Genomic DNA, 12,652 nt, shown 5'->3' with positions numbered 1-12,652 from the left:
ATTCAATCGAGTGAAAAGTGAAGAACAAGAGACGGAATCAATCAGAAGAATTGATTCTCGTTCATCAAGATTGATTCCGAATTCTCCAATTTTTAGGTATAATTTCAACATCTGGTATCTAGAGCACTGGCTGTGTGATTCTTAGGAAGTATAATGCGATGAATCATTCGAATGAGTATTTTTTGACGAGTCTCCCAATTGTGAAGAGTCAGAATTATGAGAATTGGTGTAAGCAGATGAAGAATGTTTTTTGCTATCAAAATCCATGGGATCTTGTGAAGGAATGATTAATACCACTTGCAAAAAAATGACAGATGAACAAAGGGTACACATAAATAATTGAAGAGGAAAGATTATAAACCCCTCTTTATAATTCATCAATGTGTTGATCCAGATTACTTTGAAAAGCTGATTCATGTTGAATTAGCGAAAGAAGCGTGAGAAATCGTTTAGAGGCGTAGAGAAGGTGAAAGAAGTGAGGTTACAAACTCACAAAAGAACGTATGAATTTCTTAAGATGAAAGAAAGTGAAAGCATAAATGATTTCTTCACTAGGGTTACAAAACTAGTGAATCAAATTAAGGTATGTAGAGAAGCGCTAACATCAGATCAGTTGTTGCAAAGATCTTGAGGTCATTGGCTCAAAAATTTGATCATTTGGTAGTAGTAATAGAAGAATCGAAAAAAATTTAACATTGACAAAGGAAGAGCTTCAAGGGTCGCTTGAATCTCATGAACAAAGAATTGTTGAAAGAGCTGCAGGAAAGTAGAAGAGTGGTGTGGTTTTGCAGACGCAATCAACAACAGAAAAGAAAGGCAAAGGAAAATGGTTCAACAACAAAGGTATATGAGGCGAAAACAATTCTACTGGTAGAGGAAACCAGCAAGAAGGAAATTTGTCAAATCAAAGAAGACACTCATGCCAAAGCAACCACAAAGGTGGTGTTGCAGGTAAAGGAATATGTGGTGGAAGAAAACCTGATGAAAGTCGCATTCGGAGTTTCAATTGTCAGAAATATAGTCACTACTCTAGTGATTGTCTTGAAAAATAAATGAATCAAGAAAATGATGCAAAGCTTGCAAATCATAAGGAAGAAGAGACGTTATTGATGGTTATTACAAGAGATGGAGAAAGATTCAACAATCAATGGTACTTGGACTCAGGATTCTCATCACACATGACTGGTAGGAAAGATTGGTTTATCAACATAAAACCCTCGGTGAAGAACATGGTGAAATTTGCAAATAACAATACTCTAGCAGCTAAAGGTATTGATGATGTTGTAATTATGAGGAAAGATGGAAAATGGTCAATGATTTCCAATGTATTGTATATACCAAACATGAAAAGTAATTTTCTTAGCATATAGGGCATTGGGTTTAAAAGAATTACAAAGTGTCGATTGAAGATAAGATGATGAGAGTTCTCGACTCAGGTGGAAGGTTAATCGTGAAGGCTCTTATGTCTTAGAATAGAAACTTCGGGATTGAACTTGTGTGATGGAGCACATGTGTCTGACAACTGCAACTAGTAGGGTAGAATGAATATGGCACTATAGACTTGGTCATCTCAACTTCAAAGACATCAGAGATTTGAAAAGAATAAATATGGTTTCAGGGTTTCTAGAAAATGACATTCCAAATGAAGTGTGTGTGGAATGTGTGCAAGCAAAGTAGCACAAGAATAACTTTAACAAGGATGCAGGAAGCAAGTTGAAGGCAATTCTTGAAATTATATACTCTGGTGTGTGTGGTCCTATCCAAGTGGATTGATTGGAGGTAACAAATAATTTTTCACATTCATAAATGATTTTAGTCGAAAACTGTGGACTTACCTGATCAAGAAGAAAAGGGAAGTGATTGAGGTATTTTCCAAGTTTAAATCTATGGTCGAAATACAAAATGGTCAAAAGCTGAAGATTTAGAGGACTGATGGTGGTGGAGAATATGTGTCGAAAGAGTTTGACACATTATGTGAGAAAGAAGGAATTATGTATGAGATGGTGCCACCCTACACTCCATAACAAAATGGAACTTTTGAAAGGAAGAATAGAACCATCATGAATATGGTAAGAAGTATATTAAAAGGCAAGCATCTACCTGAAGAATTTTCGAGTGAAGCTATGTCGACTGCAACCTACATTTAGAATAGATGTATGAAAAAGAAGTTAGAAGGAATCACACCACAAGAATGTTGGTGTGGTGTCAAGCTTAGCTTAATTCATCTGAAAGTATTTAGATCTATAGCACATTGGCATGTGCCTAATCAATTGAGAAGAAAAAGTGATGACAAGTCGAGTCAAATGATCCATATAGGATATCATTCGATTGGTGGATACAAGCTATTAGACCCAGTGAAAAACCATCACATGATCATAGATGAGCTTAAGGAAAGAGACTGGACTAAACAGTAAAGAAGGATTTAGTGAGAATCATATGTGAAGAACCAGCGCCTGAAGTCGAAAGAGAAGTTCGCTAAGAAGAATCAGAGGTCAAGCAAGCACAAGCAGACCTCAAAGAACAAGACACATGCCTGCAAGGCTATAGGAATGTGTGATTACATCAGATGATGTGGTCGATGGTGAAGGTGAGCTGGTACATTGTGATTTCTATGCAGACGTCGAACCAATCAATGAAGTTGAGGCATTGAAGGATTCGAAGTGGATGAAAACGATGAATGAGGAACTGAATTCCATCGAAGTCAACAATACTTGGTCACTTGTCGAATTCCCTAAGATAAGAAGACAATCGATGTGAAGAGGGTATACAAGCTGAAGTTGAATCCCAAAAGAGAAGTAACTCGACACAAGGCAAGACTTGTGGAGAAAGGATTTCTTCAAAAAGAAGGAATCGAATTTGACAAAGTTTTTGCACCTATTGCTAGGATCGAAAAATCAAGTTAGTTGTTGGTCTAGAAAATATGAACAACTTGTTATGTACATGTGTGAGTTGGAAGTGTCTCACATTGCTTAGAAAAGTGAAGGTTGAACGCATTATAAGTGAGAGGACCCATACACAAATCACCTTAAGGTTTTGGATGAACATATGGTGTCTCTTTCACTTGTTTGTTGCTCTTGACCCAATGTGAATGTTCCCCATGGTGACGTAACAATGGTATCAGAGACTGGTTTAAATAAGGGACCAACTCCTTGTATCAAAAGTCTTCCTAATAATGTGGTGGTTAGACGGTGTGTCCCATTGAAGTGTTTTCAATGGCGGTACAAGTGTATGAGGATGAAAGAGCTTCCGCTTAAGGGGGGTTCTAGTGGATGGACTCATACTTGAGGGGGGAAATTATCTTGTACAAGTGTGAGTTGGAAGTCCCACATTGCTTAGAAAAGTGAAGGTTGAGCACTTTATCAGTGAGAAGACCCATACACCTATCACCTTAAGGTTTTGGATCAATATGTAGTGTCTCTTTCACTTGTGTGTTGCTCTTGAGCCAGTGTAGATGTTCCCCATTATGACCCAACCCAACTCACATATGTGTCAATTGGATGTAAAATGTGCATTCCTAAATGGCCCCTTAGATGAAGAAGTTTATGTTGCACAACCAGTTGGATTTGTGAAACAAGGTCAGGAAAGCAAGATTACAGGCTGCATAAAGCCATGTATGGACTTAAGTAATCACCAATAACTTGGAATAAGAAGATAGATAGTTTCCTATTGGAGAATGAATTTGTGAAGTGCACAACTGAGCATAGAGTATGTAAGAAGAAGCAAGAGTGAAGTGCTTATATTATGTCTCTATGTCGATGACTTGTTAATAACAGGTAGCTGTAAGAAAGAGATCAAAGATTTCAAAGGTGATCTTAGCATAGAGTACGAAATATTAAACTTGGGAAACATTTCATACTTCCTTGGTATCGAATTCTACAAGAGTAATAGAGGCCTAATGATGCATCAAATAAGATATGCACGTGAAATACTAAAAAAAATTGAGATGGAAGACTGCAATGCAACTTAGACACTTGTTGAACCAAGACTGCAACTATCAAAAGACTCAGATGAAAATAATTTGTGTAACGCCCGAAAATTCAATTATTCGCTTAATTTAGACGTTTGGAGTGATTAGTGAAAATTTCGAATTTTGGGACGATTTAGTCGGTATTAGTTCGGGATAGCGGATCGATAATTAATCGAGATTTTTAATATTTTTAGTATTAGAAATATTATAAGAGTGTCGTGTATTATTTTGGGAATTTTTAGAGCAAATAAAATTAGACCGTAAAATAAGAGTTAACGAGTAAATTTGGAGTTTTAATAAAATAAATTAGATGGGCTGAGTGTTATGTTGTACGTGTAATTTGGTTTTGGCCCAAATTGGAATAATTGAGAAGTGAGGATATACCTAGGTTTTTAGAAAAAAATCTGTAACATAATTTTGGGAGAAGAATAGAAGCACGGCAGAAAGAGAAGAAGAAAATTAGGAGAGCATAGCAGTGGACGTGAGGAAGAGATTTTGGGGATTTTCGGCCGGAACGAATTAGAGCAACCTTCGATTCAAAAGTAAGGGTGGGGTTTTTGCTCTATAAACGAGGACATGATAGATTGTATGTGGGTTTGGGGAATTTTATTGTCTCTGTGTTCGATTGACTTTTCCTGCTATGTGTGAATATTTGTGTGTTACAATTTGGACCCAACACAATGTAGGATACTTATTGGGTCATTAAAATACCTTTGTCACACAAGATGTGATCTAGTATACAATGTAGGTATGGTGAGTAGATTCATGTAGAAGCCAAAGGTATCACATCTAGCAGCGACGAAAAGGATACTAATGTATATCAAAAGAACTCTTGACTATGGCATTTTATTTCCTACAATTGATGAAGGAAAAGAATGCAAGCTAGTGGGTTACACCGACTCAAGTTTGTGTAGTGATGTTCATGATAGAAAATCCACTGCTGGCTATGTATTTATGTTAAGTGGTGCACCAGTTTCCTGGAACTTAAGAAAAAAATCAATAGTAGCATTATCATCGTATGAAGCAGAGTACATAGTTGATTCTCTTTGTGCATGTCAAGCAACGTGGATGGTGAATTTGGTCAAAGAGATTACAACAAAGAATCATGGAGAAATTACCGTGAAGATCGACAACACGTTTTTTATCAATCTAGCGAAGAATTCGGTAGCACATGGAAGAAGCAAACACATCGAGATGAGATTCCATTATTTTAGAGAGCAAGTAGCAAAAGGGAAGCTAAACATGGAACACTATAGAACTGGGAATCAGATTGGAAACATAATAACAAAGGGTGTGCAGGTCTAAGTGTTCAGAAGACTAAGAACAATGATGAGTGTAGATAGTTTAGACACAATGAATTAGGTGGTGTGTTGATAATGTAATTCTTTGTGTCCAAACACCAATTCGACGGAGTGTTGTTGTTGAAATGCTTTAAGTGTCGAAATTGTATAGCTATCAAAATGTCGAAGGAGCTAGGCTTGAGAGAATTTAGAATTAGCATTGTTTTTTATGCTTTTGTTAGTTAGTTAGATATTGCTTAGTGGCTCAACAATCTCAGCTTATAAATAGGGAGGTACCCTATCATTTGTGAAAGTGTGGAGAAAAGTTTAATAAGGTTTTTAGTTTTGATAATAGAGAGAAGCTCTGTAGAATTCTCTTCTTCTTCCCCTTTTTTCTCCCAAACCCTACTTTCTTTCTTTTTTCCCAATTTATCTTTTCTTTTCTTCTCTCACAATCAGTGTGCAGCGGAGTCATCTTACAACCAAAGTGTGGTTAATTCACTTGAGTGAAGAGTGAAGAAGAAGAGGCGGAATCAATTAGAAGAGTTGATTCTTTTTCATCAAGATTGATTCGGAATTCTCCAAATTTTAAGTGTAATTTCAACAAATTTAAATTAAGCAACATAGTAATATTCCCTTTTAGCTTCCAAATTTGTCTGTTTTTATTCTCAACAATGGTATAGTTCTTACAACGCTTTGACTTAATATAGTAAGGTTCTTTTAAGTTATATTTTTATTTGTCTCTAATTCATGTTTTTATCTATCTACATTATGCTATTCTTAATCATGATATAGAAGTCTCTTATCTTTGGATAGAGGAATGAAAGGTGAAGTTTGATTATCTAAACTATAAGACATATTTAGGTGAAGTACCAAGAGGTGAAATCAAACTATTTTTCATATCGAGTTACACTTTTGTGAATGTGTAATTACATAATTCTAGATAATAGAGTGAAATACCAAGAGGAGAAATCTAATTATCTGATCCATAAGACTAAACAGATATGATTAGGATGTAAGAATTGTAATAATCATCATGACGCCACTTTTTTAAAGAAGACATTTACAATTAACAAATTTTGTTATATGTCCATCAATAACAACGAGATCATTAGTCAAAAGTATGTTTTCTTACTCCGAGACGAATGTTAAGTTACAAAAAACAATGCTATATATATATATATATATATATATTTATTGATTTTTATGAGGGTCTATTTTAGCAACATGCACTTTAGGGAATATTTAAGTATTTTTTTAGTTAAAGCTTGTTAAAACACACTTTCATAAAAAATAAGTGGGTGTATTCATAAAAATAAGTTGATGTATTTTAGCAAATCCCGTGGAGTTTGCTAAAATACACCCACTTATTTTTATGAAGGTGTGTTTTAGCAACACGCACCTCAAGGTGCATTTAACCATTTTTTAGTTAATGTTTGCTAAAATAGACCTTTATAATAATAAGTGAGTCTAAATTATCAAACCTATATATATATATATATATATATATATATATATATATATATATATATATATATATATATATATATACATCGATGGGACAACAGTTAAAGATTGTTAGAATAAGACTATACTCACACTATAAATACGTTGTTGCTCACCAACATTTTTTACACCACCTTCTCTTAAAAACATAACTTGCAGCTATATCAGAATATTAGGAATAGTGAAGATGAAGGACATAAATACTATATGGCAGGGGTTGAAACCAGACGTGCTAATGGTGTTTGTACAAATAGCAATAGCTGCAGTGAACATAATATACAAACTTGCCATCAATGATGGAATGAGTATGAGAGTTGCCACTGCATATCGCCTCATCATTGCAGCAGCTTTCACTATCCCAATTGCTCTTATATTTGATAGGTTCATATATCATTCATTTACTTTCAACCTTCTTTTATCACTTGATTATTAGCATACACTTAATTACTTATTTGCTTGTAGAATTTTGTTTTGCATTTTTGTTTTAACACATCTGAATTTGTAATTGAAACATTTTTTTTTTATAAAAAAAACTTATATGAAAAATATTAAATTAATATATTTAGCATAGAGTGTGTCGCTTGATATTTTTAAAAAAAAAATTTATAAGTACAATTTACATACTAAAATATTGTAGGAGTATTTGATATTTTGCAATTATTAACTGAAATGCTTACTAGTTATGAGACAAGGGGGGAGACAAGAGAGAATGTTTTATTTATGCCGATTGTACTAGTAACCTGCTGTTGGCTAATATATTCTTCTGCGGAGGATCTAAGAACACATTGTTGGAATCTTGTAATAGGCATGATGGTAAATAAAAGATTACTTAGAGAAACTCGGCAATCTAGCTAAATTTCTATAACTAATCTAATATTAATTAATCTTTTTTTATGGGCTTATAGCCTTTTATATTACATTATTTTACCATTAAAATAAATAAATAAAACTTAGATAAACTCGGCAAGCTAGCTATGTTTTTTAATTGTGCATCCATAGTTAAAATCATAATTTTAAATTGCAGTTGCGGTCCCAGATGCAGAGGCTACCACATCAATAATATTACGGCTGTAATTACAATTAAGGACTGCAATTTAAAACCATACTTAAAACTGACACATTAAGTACACAATCCATTTTCTTAATAAGTTTGGAATATTCAATAGATCAGACTGCTCATGTAGCTTCTATGAACAAGAGACTTGAACAAACCTAATCTTGAATAATTTGGTCTTTTTGCAGGAAGAAGCGACCAAAAATTACTTGGAGTGTGCTATCTAAATCATTTCTATGTGGATTGTTTGGGTATGTGAAATTCTATAGCCAAATTATAAGAATGCTACTCCCTTCTGTTTTCTATCTATATTGTCAATGGTACAAACTAATCTTACAAGCAAACAATAATAATATATTGATATGTAATATTTCAGGGGAAGTTTGTATTTAAATCTTTACCTCGAGGCTCTGGCTTTGACGTCGGCAACATTTATGTTGGCCATGGTCAACTTAGTTCCAGCCATTACCTTCATCATGGCTGTATGCTTAGGGTACATATATATTTATATATATCTATCACCCACAATGCCATATAACTATATGAACATTGCTCCACCATTTTAATTTCTTTACTATTGGTTTTCTATAGAATGGATAGATTAAATTTGAGGGTGGTAGAAGGAAAGGCGAAAGTGGTAGGAACAATAATGGGAATTAGTGGTGCAATGTTGATGCTTTTTCTCAAAGGTGCAGAGATTCATATTTGGTCTTCCAATATCAACCTTTTGCATCCACATCACAACCAAAATGAACAAATGGAATCTCACCATGCTGACCTTCGTAAAAAATTGTTGGGTGTTTCAATTGCATTAGCAAGCAGTTGCTCTTTCTCTATGTGGTTTATCATTCAGGTAAGCCCTTTTTTTCTTTAGTCGTTGTACACATGTAGTAATTTTTATGTATGAATAGTTTTATGTGAACAGTTGCAGTGAGTGAAATAGAATGATAGTGAACTACTCTTAGGAAAAACAGTTATGAGAGAACATTGAAATAAGAGAACATTGAGAACTACTGTGAAATTAACTATTAACAAATCTCTAAACTAGTAAAGGCTTGAATTATTCTCAACAATTTCTATGAATTTGTGAAAAACTACTGTGAAATTGTGAAAGCTGCACTTTTAAAGCTTTTTCTTTAAAAAAATGGATCATCGTGATTTTGATAAACTCACTTTGCACTTAGCTGTGTGGCATCAATCTCATCCCTCTCTTTTACATGGCACAGGCTAAGTTGAATGAGGAATACCCTTGTCATCACTCAAGTGCAGCTTTAATGACCACAATGGGATCCATTCAAGCAACTGTCATTGCTCTTTGCGTAGACAGGGATTGGAACCAATGGAAGCTAGAAAACAATCTAAGGATTCTTACTGTTGTTTATCCGGTATGCTCATAATAATTTTCTAAATTTTCAAAATTACACGTCATGAGCATGACTAACATATAAACAACTAAATGCTCAAAGGAAGGTTTTTCATGTGACTGGATATTGTTGCAGGGAATTGTGGTGTCTGGATTAGCTGTTATCATGATTGCGTGGTGCATAAGGATGAGGGGACCTCTATTTGCGTCTATTTTCAATCCTTTACAACTCTTACTTGTAGTTATAGCTGCTTATTTAATGTTGGATGAAAAATTATACTTGGGAAGGTATATTCTAAATCTAATTTCACCTAAACATATATCAGTTCATGTTTTTTATTCTGTTTTTAAGCCATCAATCTATTCACAATTAACTTTTTGGAAATTAATTCCATAGCATGGTTGGAGCAATGATGATTGTGTGCGGACTCTACGCCGTACTTTGGGGACAAAGCAAAGAAATGAAAAAGAAAACAAAGATATCAGTAGAGCCATTAGAAATCACAATAAAGACTGAAAATGTTGAGCTTGTTCTTATTTCCATGCCACTCTACCTAGATAGAGTTATCCAATGCTACCAGAATTCAGCTAATATTAAATAGAATGTTGTTAATGATCAATTGATGGGATTTTGTAATCTATATACAAAATTTATGTACTAATGTTTATGATTTAAATATGAGGATTTATACATGTGATTATCCAATCATATAATATATTAGTGATATTATTTGCTCAAATTATCAAAATGGATCCAAAAATCTCAAGAAATATGAATTGGTTAGGGTGTACTTTAGAGTACTAGAAATCAGTGAAAAGCACAAGCAAATAATATATACCAAAATCAGAAACAGAGAGCATTTTAGAAACAATTTAATAGTAGAAAAGCAGTAAGTGAAAACAGTGAAATCATATAGTGTAAAACATATCTTATAGTTCGTTGTTATGATCAGAAGAAAGATGAAGAAATTATGACGGAGAGAAGAAAAGAAGGTTTCTGACTCACAAGAGAAGAGTTAAGCAACCGTGAAAAAACGTTATGAAAATGCTAACCGGTAAAGAAATAGGTGAATTATGGGTCAAGAAAACGAGGTCGTTTTACATTTTCTTGGTAATAAAAAAACCACTCGTTCACCTGCTGAACCGGGTTTGGTCCGGTGTAGGCCTTGTATGGTTTATTTGGGCCAAATAATATGACAGCTCTCGGTCCAAACAAGAGTTTTTGTCCTGCTATCTCCCACTCATATCTGACTCTTATTTTTGTATTGACAAAACCACCCCCATTTATATGTCTGACAACCCCCCTTATTCATATTATCAAAAATGTCTTTGGTACTATTTATCTATCCTAAAATTATAGTTCGTCAAAAAATTTATTTTGGAGAAATTATAAATTTCTAAAACTTTGATAGTTATAACAAAAAATCCTGGATTTTTTGGAAAAGTCGTTAGTGTTTTATTTGACATTTTTATCGAATTTTTAAAAAATGATATGAATTTTTATCGGATATTTTATAAAGTCCCATATTTTTAGGGAAAATTGTTAGTATTTTATCGAACTTTTAAAAAATCCAGAGCGATTATGCCATTTTTTTCCAAAAAAAAAAATGGTATTCTTTTGGGAAAGACATTATTACTTATCGATTTTTTAAAAAAAATCAGGAAAGCATCAAAAATTTTGGATTTTTTGAAAATTCTGGAATACTTGATTTTTAGCCTAGTATAAAAAAAATTGATAGTTCAATTCAAAATGTTTTATTTGCGCGGTCCTGATCTAGATGGTCCCTCTACATATTTTATACAATTTTTCACCAGTGACGATGTATGATTTACTTGCAAGTTTTGTTTTTAACTTGTTCAAAATTAATAGGCTTTGGGTATCTCTATCATTGATAATTCATTCTTTATATGTTGTAAATGACAGATATTTCTCTCTCGAGATGACGTGTTAGCATGGACACAGTCTATTGATAAAAAATATTGTATTATTGTTGTTACTGTTCGCTATGATACCACAATGAGATTAGAGAGAGGAAAGATAAATTGACTATGGGTTGTGAGAGAAGAGCATGTTGGTTTGAATATTGAGCAGTTTGTCTAAAGGGGGGCTACCAGACAATTAAAAGTTCTCTTCTTTTCGATTTAAAAATCATATTACAAAAGCAGAAATTGAATATGGTAAAAACTTGTTTTGAAATGGTTTTAAGATATTGGAAGAAGAATGATATTATACACATGCCAATGGTTTGTAATGAAGTAATAGAAAATGTAATTCCCAATGGTTAAAGCTTCAAACAACATGTTTATTACCTTTAACTATTTTCAATTTGAAGCAAATCTAATTACAATTCCCAAAAAAAATCAACGAACAGATTATTTGGAAAAACCAATTCTAATCAAACCTAAGCTTAAATGAATTTAGACAAAAAACGCAATAAATCTAAAGAGCTAACGTAAGCCCAAAATTTGAAAGGATAAAGAGATAGATATAGAGAGGGAGAGAGGGAGAGTGTGTGTGTGTGTGTGTGTGTGTGTGTGTGTGAGAGAGAGAGAGAGAGAGAGAGAGAGAGAGAGAGAGAGAGAGAGAAGGAGAGAGTGTTCCAGGATTTATACTAGTTCGGTGCTATTATTCTCGCAGGCACCTAAGTCTATTCTTCGACGATGAACCACCGAAATTTTTTTTCTTCCATTATGCTATTTGATTTTGGTTTGAGTTACAACAATTTAGATTAGCAAAAGATAAACTATAACAATCCAATCTATTTTCGTCCTTGCTTTTTGATAGAACTTGTCTGCAACTAGCTACCATTGCTATTACCCTTGATCTTCACTATGATATTGATCTTCAATCTTTAATGAATTGCAATCTTAATAAATTCGCCGATCTTCACTCAATCTCAAAATTACAGCCTTGAATCATTCTCTTCAATAAGCTGACAAACCCATAGAAAAACTCCACAACAATGTTTAAAAGCTTCTTCTTTTTCCTTCAAGGATCTTTAAACATTTAAATTCCTCTAAGATCAAAATGAAAGATTAGAACTCGAATGTTTTCTCACCATAAATCATTACACACGCAATCAATACTATGATTCTCCATGATCATAATGAAGGTAATGATTAGAAAGAGATAAAGTCGTGTTTGCAAAGCTTTCTCTAACTGAAAAATATTGGATCTGTCTTTCTCTTGAATGAGAGTTTTCTTATCAAGCTATTAAAGTTATGAAAAATTATTAACAAAATGAAAATGAAAAAGATTTTTACATGTGCATGAGAAGAGGCACACAAATGAGTAAAAGGCACCACATGACTTCATTTAAGGTTGCAATGAATCAATTCAAAATATGAAGAAAAGAAAGTGAAAAATTGATTTGGGTCAAAGCCAAAAATAACTCAAGTATTTTGCTCATTTTGAATTGATTCGGCAAGGTCATGACTTGAGTAATTTTATGTCTTATGACTAGAGTCATGCAGGAGAATGA

General features: G+C 33.5%; 1 protein-coding gene across 1 annotated transcript; it reads left to right on the top strand.

Moving 5' to 3' along the window:
- Positions 1 to 8,001: 8,001 nt before the first annotated feature.
- LOC131605704 (WAT1-related protein At1g25270-like) lies at positions 8,002 to 11,217 on the top strand. Its single transcript, XM_058878030.1, has 7 exons — positions 8,002 to 8,058; positions 8,184 to 8,300; positions 8,399 to 8,660; positions 9,034 to 9,192; positions 9,307 to 9,458; positions 9,568 to 9,700; positions 11,095 to 11,217. The coding sequence occupies exons 2-7, from the start codon at positions 8,242 to 8,244 to the stop codon at positions 11,215 to 11,217; spliced, it is 888 nt and encodes a 295-aa protein (XP_058734013.1). The 5' UTR covers positions 8,002 to 8,058; positions 8,184 to 8,241.
- The last annotated feature ends 1,435 nt before the right edge of the window (positions 11,218 to 12,652 follow it).

Source organism: Vicia villosa, linkage group LG5, assembly GCF_029867415.1.
Source record: "Vicia villosa cultivar HV-30 ecotype Madison, WI linkage group LG5, Vvil1.0, whole genome shotgun sequence".
Lineage (NCBI taxonomy): Eukaryota > Viridiplantae > Streptophyta > Magnoliopsida > Fabales > Fabaceae > Vicia > Vicia villosa.
This window is presented reverse-complemented; position numbering and strand designations above follow the sequence as displayed.